We start from the raw sequence: 15,937 nt of genomic DNA on the forward strand, positions 1-15,937 counted from the left end.
GTTTCCAACCACAAAATGGTCCCTATCAGAGATACTGACACTAAGTATCAAACTACCGAATGTTTAAAATTTAAATTATATGTTATAAATGTACGATTACTGACGGTAGTCAAAAAGTTAACAAGTTGTCAAGACCATACATATATAATCATTGCCAAAATTAAACCAAAACAAAAACCAGAGTTAAATAAAAAAATAAGTCTTACTTGTTGCTAAAAAATCAACATGTCTATGAATAATTGAGTTTATTATATATTAATTATTATGTTATTACCTAGTACTTCTAGTGTTATGGAATATACCGCATATAACCTACACAAGTTAGCAATAATAAAAATATAAAAAATACAGTTGAGAGGATGATATACTTTTTTGAAAATGATCATAACTTCTTAGAAATAATATCAATAAGATCTTACCATGAGGCCCAAGATAATAATCTTATCTTTAAATTTATGATAGGTTAATTCAATTTAATATCAAAACAACAGCACACTAACATTTAATACTTTTACTGAATTTTTTGCCCTGTTTTAAAGTAAATCATTGTAATGTATATATTAAATTTTAATTTAATTGATAAAACATTGCATACTAAAAATAATTCCAAGCAAAGACAGACATGAGCTTAGTCTAAAACCTAACCAAGCCACACCATCTTTATAAATAAGTTTTCGACAAATTTACCTAATATATTTAATGATACTTTTCTATTTGCAACCAAATTATAAAAATATTAATTTGGGTACACATTTTTTTCCTTGTAGTTTTGGCTATCAAAACTTTATTTTGTTTTCTGTTTGATTTTTGTTTTTTTGTTTGTTTCATTTAATTTATTCACTCATAACTACATACATCTAAATTCAATACTATATATTATACATCTGTTTACATGATACCAATTTCGCAAGTAATATTATTTTAAAACTAATAAAAGAAAAAAAATTGGTTCTTTACTACCATTAAGAATCTGAATAAATATATTTATTTTATTGTATATTCATTAAAATACGCTACTTAATATTTTCATTTTGCAACCAAACATTTAAGCTTAAAAAATTAAGAAAAATTCACAATAATCTTTTTTTTTATTGTAAGATAATATACTTATTTCATTTTGAATACTGTAAAAATATTGTTGAGTATTTTCAGCATTGATCTATATTTTACTTGTTGACTTTATCAAAATATTCCTTTGAAAGATTTGGATCTGGTTTAATAGTTGGACTATTTGGCTTCCAGTTCATTGGACAAACTAAAACATAAAATAATATTTAAATATTAATAATAATTTAAATATTATTTAATATATTTACCTTCTCCATGTTTGTCAACAAATTGGAAAGCTTGAACAAGTCTTAGAACTTCATCTACACTACGGCCAACTGGCAGATCATTAATAGTAATTTGTCTTATTATTCCCTGAAATTATATGATTAAATTTAAACATATTTTTTAAAGAATTAAAATTTAAAATTATAGTTATTTACCTTAGGGTCTATAATAAAGAGGCCACGGAGTGGTATGCCATCAGGTTCAATAAGAACATCATAAGCTTTAGCGATTTCCTTTTTATAATCTGATAATAGTGGATAACACAATCCACCCAAACCACCGTGCTATAATTATCCATATAACAAAGAAATAAGTAAATATGAAAAAATTAGTTTTTTTTTATTTAATGCAAATTAACCTTTCTAGGAGTGTTAACAAATGCTAAATGTGAAAAATGTGAATCACATGAGCAGCCAACTACATTTACACCAATTTTTTTAAATTCATCAATGTGATCACTAAATGACACTAATTCAGTAGGACAAACAAATGTACTGAAATAAAATCAAGATAAAAATCAGCATATTTTTGATTTACTATAATCATTATAGCTTACAAATCCAAAGGATAAAAAAATAAAACCAAGTATTTTCCGGCAAAATCTGATAGTTTAATATCTTTTATTTGTCCATCAATAATCGCTTTACCCTCAAATTGTGGTGCAGGTTCTTGTACCTTAACACTAGTCACCGAAGATAAAGCTAAAAAAAAAAACAAACATCATTCATCATTAAATAAACTTAACAAGCAAATTTTAAGATATAATTATTAATATGTAATTATTTATAAATAAATGACTTAATAATGATTTTATCAAAATTAGTTCATATTTTATAAGAATATCAGTTTATATGTATATCAATAAATCGACCTTCACTTAACCTCTGTATAATTTCTTTGACAATTATAAAGTCCATATTTATATTTATGGTATGAATTACCAGCAAGAAAAAAATAGGTAAGAACTTAGTATTTTTAAAACTTTTTTAGTCATCTAAAATGTTTTTATTTAGTTGGGTGAGGGACTTAAAATCATTATTAATGGCTCAAGAAGAATTTTTATGTACCAAAATTATTTAACATTATTTATTATTTATTTAATATTAAATTACAAGAAAAAATTTTATAATGTAGATAACTATTGAGCAATCATTTTTAGCATAAGTAAGTAATAACAAAAGCTAAAATTAAAAATAAATAAGATTACTTAATATTCAATTTGTACTTACAAAATGATCGTGAAACTGAATTAGTAATTGCAATTGGATTAAACTTTGGAATGTTCTGGAAATTTTTTTGTGCCAAGCAAACCTGAAATAAATAAATATTTAAAATAAATCTAAAATGTAATCCTTATCTCTTTTCCAATAAAACAAATCATCATTACCTTTTTTTTCTGACTACAGTCTAAAAAACAAATTCTACTGTTAAGATAGATTTTCTATATGTCTAGCCATTTCAGTAATGACCAGATCTACATGTTTATCATAATCATACTTGATTACTTTAATTACATTAAAATAATTTCTCAGGGGAAATCATTGTCTAACAATGGACAATGGTGGTATGAACTGTTTATTTCTATGAATTATATAAAATAAATGACCACCATGAATAAATTGTTACCAGTGGTGCTGGAACCTATAACCTTTTTTTTTTTTCAATGAATGGAACCGCATATACCCCAATATACTATTTATGTAAACATTGTAAACTTTAAATGTATAATTATGTTCACCAGACCGAAGGGAATAGAAATAAACAACTGGTAGACAAATAACATACGTACCATTTGCTCTGGTAAGCAGTGATGTATTGCTAAAAATATTTGTGGGTATACGCATTCTAAATCTTAGGTGTCAATGATATTGTAACTATAAAAATAAATCAAAAATTTTTTTTCTCGCTTCTCTCGAATAAAGTAACAACCAAATTCTATTCTAATTATCAGATTACAAATATACAAATACTTTTCAACAACTAACTCAATGAAAAACATAAACACATTAAACCACGCCTTTTTATTTTAAATGTACTCTTAAAATTAAATATATTATGGTCCTTAAAACCAAAATAGTCAAAATATGCACTAAAATGTTGAGCAGGTATTTTATTCCAAGTGTTGAGAATTGTATTTTGTTACTCACATATCACAAAATTAATCATAAAAACTACAAAGTAGGCAAATGAATTGAATGTTTGATTTTCTTATAACAAATTAGTCCATTTTAATTTAAAATATAAAATTCACAAGATTCATGAATAGTGTGAGCACTCAATTATAGCTCTCGCATAGGTTTATCAATTTTGATAAATGAAAATTACAAATTTACAAAACATTTTGTTTTTATCACAGAAAATTCTTATAGGTATACGGGGCTATACGGCCGTATACCCGCGTATCGCCGTTTATTTAGAGACTATAGGCTAAAAAAAAAAAACTTGAGAAGTGAGTATACACCGTATACCCCCGTATACCCTCCAATACACCACTGCTGGTAAGTTATATAGTTATTTATGGTACAAAAGCAGTCCTGACTCAAGGGGTAGGCAACATAGGTCTACACCTAGGGCGGCATTTAACATTTTTGTATTATAGATAAAAAAAAAATATTTGATGTATAGTACCTATGTAAGGAGCGGTAAAACTCAAGTTTGCTTAGGTGTGTTTAAACACTTGGTCAGTCCTGTACAAAATGTACAAAAAGTTTTTTGTTGTGAGTTACGAGAAATAGTTTTTGCCCTACAATTTAATTTTAATTCAATACTATTGATTGTTACTGTTTATAAGTGAAAGACCCACACAAAAGTACATAGGTAAATTAGAAATAAGTCAGATATCATGAGGAAACCCGTCCTTACTTTTAATGAAACAATCGTTTTATAAAACAGCTATTCATACTACAACTGTCACTAGCTATAGGTACCCATTTCCTTTTAACAACTACCAAAGCCCTACTACAAAAATTTAAAAATGGTGTTTGATAATGAGCTTAGAGAATAAATTATAAAATTAAAAACGTTGGCTTACTGTTGGAACCGCTGATGCAAATTTTCTAAACATGATGTCCAATATAATAGTAAATTATGAACTGCGGTACAACGTCACTTTAGGCAAACGATAACGAAACTGAAAAAAAATATTTAAATTTGTAACTTTAGGTATATTAGGTAAGTTATGTAACAGAATGAAACACGAACCCCAAGAAGTGATGATCAGATGACCGTAAATAAATATAGTATGTCAATACTAGAAGGTATTGTTAAAGTTATATAAGTGATAAAGTGATTCACTAGATAATGCAGTGAAATGAGAAGGCACCTATATAGAAAACATTAAAACATAATACATAGGTTATAGCCTAAAGGTATATTTAGGAAAAGTTACAATTTTTTTTTATATTATACATTTTTATCAACTCTAAAATCTTATCAACCGGTTGATATGGAATATGGATAAGCGATTAGCGAATTAATTTTAAATTATTGAATTGAACTTTTAATCCATTTTTAATTGATCTTTATAGTCATTACTCATTATTAATTCAGACACACGGCGTTAACGTAATAAGCCGCTTTTCTCGATAAACAGTCACTTATTTTTCTTCGTTCAATAAAAAAGTGATACAGGTTTGTTCAAAACCTTCATTAGCCCAGCCGCCCAGGCAAATTAAAGTTTATCGCCGGCACTCGGCAGCCGTAATAGTTGTCACAGTTATAAAACCGAAAAATTAGTAGAAATAAAAACGAGAAATCGTCAATTATATTCGTAATAGCCATCAAAAATAATAAACTAATATTTTTTTATAAATCAAGAAATCTTAGTTAAAATATAATATTTTTTTAGCTACCTTAGTCAAAATACTTGAAAACTTTATACCTACGAATTTCCTCATGAATTATTCTTAAAGTGATTCAAAAATTAGAAGAATAAAGAATATACCTACAGGCAAATTTTATTAGCGTTTGAAGTTCAAATATTAACAAAATTCGTCAAAATTATGAATATTTGCAAATTATTTTAGAGTTAAAAATGTATAAAAACTTTTGTATAAATAGCTAAGAATTGAAAATTTAATACAAGATTTTCCATAAGTTTAGCTTATAATAATTATAAAAGAAGTTGAGCGCTGACCAATTAAAAAAAAAGCGGGCAAGTGAGTACCGCTCTGCTGTACATTGGGTGCCGTATGGATCATTATGATATATTATAGGAGTGTTAAATTTGAATCCAATGATAGTTATCATTGTATACGAAAAACGATTCTGAACGAAGATGATTTGTCAGCCTAGGATATAATTTCTAGTGGTTGGTGAAAAAGGTGGTTTATGTTTTAATTTCCTGAATACAACAAAATTTAAGTTCTTTTATAACAATTGTAAGCTAAACTTATGAAAAACCTTGTGTTAAATTTTCAACTCTTAGCTACTTATACAAAAATTTTTATGAAATATACCTACAAAATAATTTGCAAGTATTCATAGTTTTGACGAATTTTTGTCAATATTTGAACTTCAAATGCTAATAAAAAAAAATTGTGCCTATGTATTCTTATAATTTTTTAATCACTATAATAATAACTTATGAGGAACTTTGCATTAAATTTTCAAGTATTTTGATAGGGCCAAAAAGATTTTATCCACACATAAAAAAACAATTTTCAGAAAAATTGAAAATTTCAGTTGTCTATAAATAGCTCAAAAAAAGTCAAAATATTTTGAAAATTAAATCATGTAAAGAAAATGCCAATTTAAATAATTGGTGAAATTTTCAAGTATCTATGGACTATGACTTATATTTTCTGAATAATATTGTGGATAAATCGTTATCGTAACGATATTTCGTAAAAATTTAAAATACAAACACACTTAAAATTTTTCCTACAATGATGCTTTGAGTTTTCTCTATAGATACTAGAAGAAAAACTTATGGAAAAATTAGTGTTGTATTTTTAATCCTTAGTTATTAACACAAAAAATTTTATGATTTTTCAACTTCAAAATTACTTTCGAATTTTCGCATTTTCGATAGATTTCGTAAAAATTTGATCTATAAACCACTATAAAAAAAATTTGTGACAACGATTTTTAATTATTTTTAGCTATAATAAAAACAACTCGTAACCTAAGGAACCTTGTATTAAATTTTCAAATTTTTTTGGTCATCCAAAATTTTTTTATCGTCACTTCAAAAAAATAACCTCATAAAAATCGAAAATTGCAGTGGTCTATAAATAACTCAAAAAAGTCAAAATTTTTTGAAAATTTAACTGTATATAGATAACACTAACATAAACATTTGATGAACATTTTTAGTATTTACAGTGATTAGTTTTTGAATCACAACCATCTAAAAAATCGATTTTTTTGAAAACTGTTGGAAAATGTTTACTTTTGACCTCTAAAAATGCACCAAGGATATTCACTTTGCCATCGGAAACCCCCCCCAAAGATTGAAATTGAAGTATTATTTCGACTAGTTATGATGTACACAGACACAAAAAAAATCACTCATCATTGTAAATCAATACATTCATCACTTCGTTCAGAATCTAAAATGTTACCCTACCTGTTTTAATTTTTACGAAATCAAAAATTCACTTGTAAAATAACGATTTAGGTACCTATACTACCAAATAAATTTAGATATTTGTTATAGTTAAAAATAATAAATCGTAAAAACTTGAAACATATACCTACGCCAACTGTTTAAATTTCCATTTTTTGTATACCTACATGATTTAATTTTTAGGTATTCAGTTCATTAAAATATAAACCACCTTTTTCACTACAAAGCTGAAAATATATCCTAGGCTAACAAATAGGGCAAGACCCCGTATGCCCAAAAATTACCTTTCGCTTTTCGACCAAATATTTTAAAACTATTTGCCCTTTTCGCCCAACTGCCCAAGATTATATAGCACTTTTCTACAAAATTTTTATAATACCTACACATTTTGGGAAACCTTTACTTTAAATTATTTGTATGTATTAAATTTAAATCCAATGATAGGTAGATATCATTGTATACGAAAAATAATTATGAACGGAGATGATTGGTCAGACTAGGATATATTTTCCAGTGGGTGGTGAAAAATATGGTTTATATTTTAATGACCTAAATACTGCAAAATTCAAGTTCTTTTATAATTGTTGTAAGCCAAACTTATGTAAAATCTTGTATTCAATTTTCAACTCTTAGCCACAACACAAATTTTTTATAAATTTTAATTACAAAATAATTTGCAAGTATTCATGATTTTGACGAATTTTTGTCAATATTTGAACTTCAAATGCTAATAAAAAAAAATTTAGGTACCAATATATTCTTATAATTTTTGAATAACTATAAGACTATCTAATTAGAAACTTTGTATTACATTTTCAAGTATTTTGACTTAGGCAAAAAAATTTTATCGATATTTATAAAAATAAACTAAACAAAAACGAATATTTCAAATTCCAATTATTGATAGTATAAAAATAAGCGAAATAATTTGAAAATTAAATCGTGTAAAGAAAATGCCAATCTAAATAACAGGTGAAATTTTCAAACATCTACGACTTTTTTAATAATCTATACTATAAAAGCATTAAAAACTTAAGAGCAAAACACATAAACACACTAGGTAGGTATTTGATGTGAAAATGTAACATATTTACGTGGTCCTATAGTAGGTAACAGTACCTACATATGTGTACCTTTATTTCATTTGTTTCGAAAAAGGAAAGTAATAAGTAATAAACTAATAACTAATAGGTTACACAAAATAAGTTTTATGTCTATCCTATAAAAATTAAATTTCTACGTATAATATCTTAATATGTACTAGGTGTATATGAAAATAATTTTTTAAAGCGTACTTATTAAAATTCACGACTAACCTCAGAATGTGTGTATAGAATCGACGATGAATCAATTATTACCTATTGTCGACATATATGAGATGTGACAACGGCTCGATGCTTTGAACGGTCCTGCGGGGTTTGAAGTATAGATCACTGTGTTCTAACTACGACTGACGAACTTAATCTAGAGACTCGAGTAGTTAAAATAGGCTATAAGTTATAACGCATCCAATAATAATAATAACCAATAGAAAAATAGTATAGTAAATATAGCACGCTGATTGGCTGTATGAAGAGGAAACCTACAGAATGCCCAATGTTGTTGTTTAATAATCATTATTATTGTTATTCATTTAACGAAGTTATAATATTATTATATAATACTTATATTTCCCGGGTGTAAGAATAATGATATTAATGCGAGAAAAAAAATTGTTTTTATTATCTATAATTAGTACATTTATGAAAATTTATAAACACTTTTAGCATTTTAAGATCGAAATAACTGTAAGACTAAAAAACAGCCCCAGAATTTGCAAACAACTATCCACGGGGGTCGGGGGCGAAGCACGCAGGTGCAACAAGTGACAAATACTTAAAATCGTCGAGGATAAATCGTTATCGTTAAGCAATTTTGTAAAAATTTTAAATTCAAACGCTCATAAGTCATAACATTAGACGTTTCGAGTTATTTCTATATAGCTGTTTATTTGAAGAAAAACTTATGGAAAACTATAGGTAAGTGTTGAATTTTTTAACATTAAATATAAGTAAAAAAATTTTATGAATTTTTAACTACACAATTACCTACTTGTACATTTTCATAATTTGACATTTATCGTAAAATTTAGAAATTTAAACACTTTAAAAAAAAAATGTGACTAACGATTTTTGATTTTTTTAACTACAATGAGAACAACTTATAAGAATCTTTGTATATTACATTTTCAAAGTTTTTTAGGCACCTAAAATTTTTTTATCGACACTTCAAAAAAAAATTCTTAAACATTTTGTGAACATTACAAATATTTACAGTGATAATTTTTTGAATTAAAACTATATAAAAAAATCGATTTTGTCGAAAGCTAGTTTTGTGTAAAAATTTCCGTTTTCCGTCACTTTTTTTTATTTTTTCCCCGATTTTTTAGAAAACTACTGGAAAATTTTTTATTTGACCGCTATAATGCACCAAGCATATTCATTTTGCCATTGGAAACCATTCCCGAAGTTTGAAATTGAAACATTATATTTTCAACAAGTTATCCTGTACACAGACACACAAAAAAAACACACACACATCATTGTAAAATCAATATTCATTATTTCGTTGTCGTTTAGAATCTAAAATAGAAGCACATGCTTTAATATCCGAGGCCTAATTATATATGTTTGTAGTAGGTGCATAAACCTTATAATTATAGCATATAACATTTTAAATAATATGAATTAAATAATAAATTATTTATTTATCATTTACATAACAAACTGTACCAAGGTTAGATTATGAATGTAAAGCTTTGTAAGCCCATTGAATCTGGACTAAAATTAAAATAATATTCAAAATACAAACAATTAATAAATACAACAAATATTTCATTAGTGAATAGGGAATATTCAACTCCTTCATAGAATTTCTTAAATATGTTTTTAATTTTTTTTATACCAGTTAATGCAGTGATAAAAGTTAAAAAAGAAAGTCAAGCAGGGAGATATATATCTACCTATTGCCACTGATTTCTGCAACCATCACGTTTCAGTTAATCACCTCAACGTTAAAAAGTACTGTTCTGGAGCAGAATATCGGTCTGGCACTGGCACAATGATATCAGTATTGCTCCTATCTCCCATCGTACTATTCATAGATCAGTATGGTAATATATAATAGGTAGGCAACTCCTATGTGTTAAAAACACTGACTGGGTTTATAGTTGACGTCAGGAAATTTATCTGTTTGTGAACCTTTTTTGACAAGTCATTTGGAAATTGACCTTTTTGTAAAACAGGAGCCGAATAGGCTAAATCCATTTTGAGGACACTTTTTATAACTATAATTTGTCAAAAAAATTATACTTGGCAATCATTCGAATTTTAATTACGTCTGTAATGTTCATATATATTAACCATTATGTTGTTACAGTATAATAGTAAAAATGAATAAATACTTATACTTTTTAAAATAGTTTAAGTCACATTATCATTATGTACAAAAAAAAAATATTAGGATATGAAATAATAAATTTGTGTATAAACATACAGTACACCTGTTGTTTGTGTAAATATATATAACATTTAAAAAGGAATAATATAGGTGTAGCTACTAATAAAAGTTAAAATTTTTTACTATAATTATTTATGTGCATATTTTATTACAACATTTTTTATTAGTCATTTTTTACATCCACAATATTATGGTTGATAAATAAAATTTTTTGTTATGTTACAACAATAAAAGTGTTATGAATCATACTAAAATAAAATTGTTTCTAAACCATACTTTGAATTTAAATTTATAAGGGAATAAACAAAGTTAAATTTTCAATATACAATAAAAATATTATGTTTCTTGTAGACTGGTATACTGATGATACTAAACATTATTATCTCTGTAAAAAAATACATACATTCAATGTTTAAAAAAATTTTAAAAATAGAAATAAAATAGCACTATGTATTGATTTTAAACAATGTAATTTATATTCTAATTATTCATCATAAACATTAAAAGTGGTTTAAATAAAACATTTGTTTTATGATTGTTACTAGTTATTTCATAATCATTTTATTATTTACAATATATATTGATGATTAAGTATATTTTAAATTACTTGTTTAACATTGAACTCAAAATGCTTTTAGACATAGCGTAGCGGGCATCATTTTCATTACTGAATTTAATCCACTGCTGTCGTACACAAACCCATCTTTTCCTGTGCTCATTAAGTAATTCACTAACTGTAGGAACTTCTTCAATATTCTAAAACGTATAATAATTTAATTTAAATAATTATAAATCTATATGAATACAAACTATACATAATCTTAAAATAATTTTTTAATTTTGGGTCAAGATTTTGGGAAAGAGAAATACAAATTGTAATATATCACTCACAATTTTAGTGTCTATGGTGGATATTACATCCCTTGGTAAATTCTTAGGTACTCTGTGAATTATATCTGTCTCATTTTCAGGTCTGCTTTTAGGTGGTGGTAATTTATAGACATAATCTTCGATTGTAGATGTTTCATTTTCACTTTTAAGTGAACGTTCAAAATTTTCTGATTTCTTACTTTTTACTTGTCTAAAGTATAAAGAATGGTAATTAATCTCATAACTTTGGACATTAGATTAACTTATTATTACCTTGCTGATAATGGATCATTTTTTATCCAAGCTCGACATATAGAGTACATTACTGAATTATTGGTAAAAGAAGCTAAATCAATGCTGCGATCTCGTAATTTTAATACCAATGAATCTTTAACTTCCTGTTTGGACTCATTTTTCTTTACTCGTTTATTTGTATCGTTTTCTTCACTATAATACAAGAACACTGTTAATAAATACTTTGTCTCTTATAAGTAGAGACAGGAATTATATGCACTAAAAACATGGCAAATATACAAAGTACTTATATGCGTTAAAATTCATCATAAATTTATATTAATTTAAACAATTACAAAAATTAGAACAAATAAAACAAAATTAGGAGTGTTGAATCTTTCAACAACAAAATATTTAAATATAAATAAAAAAAACATCATTATATGTTTTTAAAAATCCTATACTGTGTTGACAGTATTTTTTTTTTGTTGCCAGTATGGCAGTATTTGAAAATTCCAATTGCATTAAGTCTATTCTTTTTAACCTTGGCCAATTAGACTTTGATACTTAGTTTCTTTGGGTTTCTAGTCATGTGGGGATTTTCGGAAATGAGATCGCTGATTCCTTAGCCAAATTCTTTTCCAATTTTGTTAGTTCTCCTTTTCCCCTAATTCCTAGGTCAGACTTTACCCTTCTTCTAAGACATAGTATTTCTAATCTTTGGTCTGCTAATTGGAATAATTTACCCTCTAATTTTGTCTCCAGATTTAAATCCATTTTCCCGACATAATTTAACATTTGGTTTAAAAATGTATTGCTGTCTAGATCTTCCATTTTTCAGTTTAATCGTCTACAATCTTCAAAAAGGGCACTATTTAATACCCCCTCCTCGTATGGAAGAAAGCATCTGTGATTTAACATATAATCTTTTCGACTGTCCTTCGCTCTCTATAGAACGTCATAACTTTGTAATTTCTTCTAACTCCTTGAATGTTCCATTCAATTTATCCTTCATTCTAAATTCCAAATCTGAACAAGTTGTTAATATTATTATTTATTTTATTCAGAAGGCCGGTTTTGTCATTTGAATGTTTTTAATTTATGTTTTTTATATTTTTAGTTTATATAACTTACTATTATTATTATTCTGGTTGTTTTTTGTATTGGATTGTTAGTATTTTAATAAAATCATGAAATAATTTGATTTACTAAGACTATAAAAAATAAATACATTATATGTACTTATAAAAAAATATGCCCCAACCTTCCAAATATGTCATTATATGCAAAATTTAATTTGGTCTATGGAATCAATTGGACAAAAATACCCACATTTCAAATCCTTGTATAAGTACTTAGTACATACACTCAGTATGAACAAGTAAATGCATACAATTCCGGTCTCTACTTATATGAATAACCTCATGACTAATTTTCATCCAGTTACAAAAAAATCTTAACTTACTGTTGTACCCGTATATGTTTCCCATGTCTTACTAATACATACATTCAGCTGTTCAATGTTATATGTTTAGCTTAAATATTAGAGTGTAATGACCATCAAATTTAAAGGTGGAAACAATATCTATATTATTTTATTAGTTTTTTACAATATTTTTATTATGAGTATTTTTAAATATTAATATTTTACATACTCATAACTTGCATAAAAATTAAAATACTGTACACAACTGATGAGAGAACATAGATAATATTTTTATCTTTAAGTTTGATAATAGATCATTTTAATCTAATATTTAAGCTAAGACACAAAATTGGAACTGCTGGATATATATTTTGGTAAGATATGCATTAGTAATATGGGGATAACACATGCAAGTACAGTGGCCTCTAAATAAAATTATTATAATCACTTAGTGTTCAAATTATACAGGTATACTTACACAATTAAAACATCATTATCTGTCACATCATCAGCTTTCTTATGCTCTTTCTTTGCAATAACGTCAAGAGCTTCATTTAAACTGTTACGAGCCTTTTCCAAATGATTACCTCCTAAAATATAGACAGGTTGTAATTAAATATTTAATAATTTGAATATCATTTTTGTAGTTACTTATAATTCTTGGTTCTTTCATCGGCGAATCAATAACTTGTGTTGAAGATCTCAATACACTTTTCCTTTTTTTAACCATAATTTATTTTATTGGTTGACAGTTATCTATATTTAATGAATAAAATATCATATATTTGAATATTTTAAAGATAGATAGAAGAACATTATGTTTTACTACATATTACAAAACTTATAAATAATTATTATTCTATATAATTAAATTGTATGTTAGACCATAGTATTAAAGTAATAAACTATTAATAATTGGACTGATGGCTAATAGGCATATTATAAATACAACTTAACAATTAAAAACAACTATATTTTTTATTTAATTTCTATAATATTCAAGACTAAATTATTAAAATTAATTTTGTAGGCCATTAAGAATAATTGTTCTTATTACTCTACAAAGTTGGCCGATTCAAAAGCCTACTAAATAGACAAAGACGAGTAGGCTTTTTATAAAACACTCAAATTATTAATTTTAACTACTGATAAACAATATTTGTTTACTTGTTGTACTTTAAGAAGTTCAAGCTATAAAGACCATTTTTTTAAAAATTCAAATAAATAAAAATATTAAATAATGATATCATTAAGCATCATAAATTATTAATTAATAAGTTGGATAATATCTAACAACCTGTACTTTGACACAAAAGCTACATTTTTTAAGAAAAATTGACGAATTTTCCAAATGGTCTGAGATACTATGAACTCTTAGTATATGAGTATAACTAATGACTTTTACAATTAATGATGTCGAAACATTTAACTTCAGAAAAGTACTTACGAGTAACAAATGATTTTAATAATGAACGTTACTAGGAACGCTGAAGACACTCGATAACTTTCACGTTAAATTCTAAAGCTGAATTCACCAATATTCGCTGTAATTAATAATTAAACAATAAACACATTAGCCATTAGAACATATTTTAGGTATTTGATATTTCACCAGCAAATATAAAATAATGATAATTTTAAAAATAGTTGTTTATGTTTGATAACGTCGACATTGTTCCAAAGACGTTAAAACTATATAGATTACGCATAAACCTCATAAGTATTATAGGTCTATGAGATTACGGCTTGGATCATATTATGCAAAATATATACAATGGTTGAAAGTCACGTTCCGTACCGATATTTTGAAGCACACACATTATAAGTACGGACCATGAACTTATAATAAGATACGTAAGGCACGATCTAAGATCTTATATAGTCCGTGATTATAAGCGACGAGTCTTACCTTGCATAGAGAATATGTACGATCTGCGCATGCGTGTGTATACTCATCGCATATTTATTCAAAAACCTGCACTCTCCCTGGGAAGTGGGAACTAATGAGTGATGACAATATGCGACGAGTATACACACACATGCGCAGATCGTGCACAGATTCGCACATCACATCAGAAATCTCAACGCGAGACTCGTAGCTATGTTTACGCCTGTACCGGGCTATACTTATGTTCTTCAAAAATTGCTAACATATAGGAAAGATAGGACCTGTAGCGTGCCACGTACGAGCAACCGTAGAGATGTTGAAATAATTTAAATGCCGATGAGATATTTCTAAGTGTTTTTTTATTGTGAAAAATATTCCAAGTCCAAATAATTAAATAAATTAAACTATGAAAAATATTCCAAGTCCTGCAGGAGACAAAAATATTGAACTGGGCGACGTGAAGGTGCTCGCTCTAACTCTAGTAAATCACGTCTAAAATATGCCCATTCGGGACCCCCTCATATATCGTCCAGAGACTCCCACGGTCCCGGCAGGTACTTACTGGTTAGTGCACGTGCATCTGCTCTTCCCACGCTTTTGCGTCAATCATATACCGATGATTTCTTGTCAAATCATAAGCGTGCGTGCGATGATGCTGTGGCGGTGTGACCTCATTAAAAGATAGAATATTATAATATATATAATATAATATTACCAAATTTAGCCAGCATTTCCAAGAGTCGTTTCTCTTGTACCGCTTTCGGTTATAGGCCTAGTCAAGTCAAACTCGTACATGGGTGCTATTCATTAACCCCTGAATTATACGTAATTTGTCTTACCCTTCACTTTTTAGGCCTATGGTTATTGACTAGTACAATTATTATCTACTCTAACAAACCCGTCCATGAGTTCTAAAAAATACTATTCATTATCAACATTTGGATTTGATCATCATAATCTACGTTCTGGTACCTATGTATATTATATTTAATGTATGACACATTAGAGCACGACGTAGCAGACATGGCTCTATCCACTATATATTACGATCTATGGTTTAAGATATCTAAGTATAGATCTAGAGAGCATAGGCATGCGCAGACTTTGGGTTCCGAGG

At 27.0% G+C, this 15,937-nt stretch overlaps 2 protein-coding genes across 4 annotated transcripts; both read right to left on the reverse strand.

The window, feature by feature from the left end:
• Positions 1–962: 962 nt before the first annotated feature.
• LOC114120836 (peroxiredoxin-like) lies at positions 963–8,357 on the reverse strand. 3 transcript variants are annotated; one of them, XM_050206440.1, is made up of 8 exons: positions 8,221–8,357; positions 4,367–4,465; positions 2,565–2,646; positions 1,892–2,036; positions 1,694–1,829; positions 1,491–1,619; positions 1,317–1,422; positions 963–1,255 (listed from the first exon to the last, which is right to left on the reverse strand). In XM_050206440.1, the coding sequence occupies exons 2-8, from the start codon at positions 4,397–4,399 to the stop codon at positions 1,167–1,169; spliced, it is 720 nt and encodes a 239-aa protein (XP_050062397.1). In that variant the 5' UTR covers positions 4,400–4,465; positions 8,221–8,357; the 3' UTR covers positions 963–1,166. The 3 variants fall into 3 exon arrangements, with proteins under 3 accessions (XP_050062397.1, XP_027838684.1, XP_050062400.1); XM_027982883.2 differs by lacking the exon at positions 8,221–8,357 and adding an exon at positions 4,537–4,716; XM_050206443.1 differs by lacking the exon at positions 8,221–8,357 and having other exon boundaries at positions 4,367–4,530.
• A 2,173-nt stretch (positions 8,358–10,530) lies between these two features.
• On the reverse strand, positions 10,531–14,707 carry LOC114120846 (protein lin-37 homolog). Its single transcript, XM_027982896.2, has 8 exons — positions 14,545–14,707; positions 14,380–14,476; positions 13,584–13,688; positions 13,411–13,522; positions 11,546–11,719; positions 11,294–11,483; positions 11,010–11,158; positions 10,531–10,787 (listed from the first exon to the last, which is right to left on the reverse strand). The coding sequence occupies exons 3-8, from the start codon at positions 13,660–13,662 to the stop codon at positions 10,772–10,774; spliced, it is 720 nt and encodes a 239-aa protein (XP_027838697.1). The 5' UTR covers positions 13,663–13,688; positions 14,380–14,476; positions 14,545–14,707; the 3' UTR covers positions 10,531–10,771.
• Between the last annotated feature and the right edge of the window lie 1,230 nt (positions 14,708–15,937).

This window comes from Aphis gossypii, chromosome 1 (genome assembly GCF_020184175.1).
Source record: "Aphis gossypii isolate Hap1 chromosome 1, ASM2018417v2, whole genome shotgun sequence".
NCBI lineage: Eukaryota > Metazoa > Arthropoda > Insecta > Hemiptera > Aphididae > Aphis > Aphis gossypii.

Coding starts and splice junctions, on each gene's coding strand:
- LOC114120836 (XM_050206440.1), bottom strand. CDS start 4,399: ATGTTTAGAAAATTTGCATCAGCGGTTCCAACA. Junction 2,037..2,564: donor TTCAGTTTCACGATCATTTT/GTAAGTACAAAT, acceptor TTTTTTTTTTAG/CTTTATCTTCGGTGACTAGT. Junction 1,423..1,490: donor TCTTTATTATAGACCCTAAG/GTAAATAACTAT, acceptor ATATAATTTCAG/GGAATAATAAGACAAATTAC.
- LOC114120846 (XM_027982896.2), bottom strand. CDS start 13,662: ATGGTTAAAAAAAGGAAAAGTGTATTGAGATCTTCAACACAAGTTATT. Junction 13,523..13,583: donor GAAAGAACCAAGAATTATAA/GTAACTACAAAA, acceptor TCTATATTTTAG/GAGGTAATCATTTGGAAAAG. Junction 11,484..11,545: donor AATGATCCATTATCAGCAAG/GTAATAATAAGT, acceptor TTTATACTTTAG/ACAAGTAAAAAGTAAGAAAT.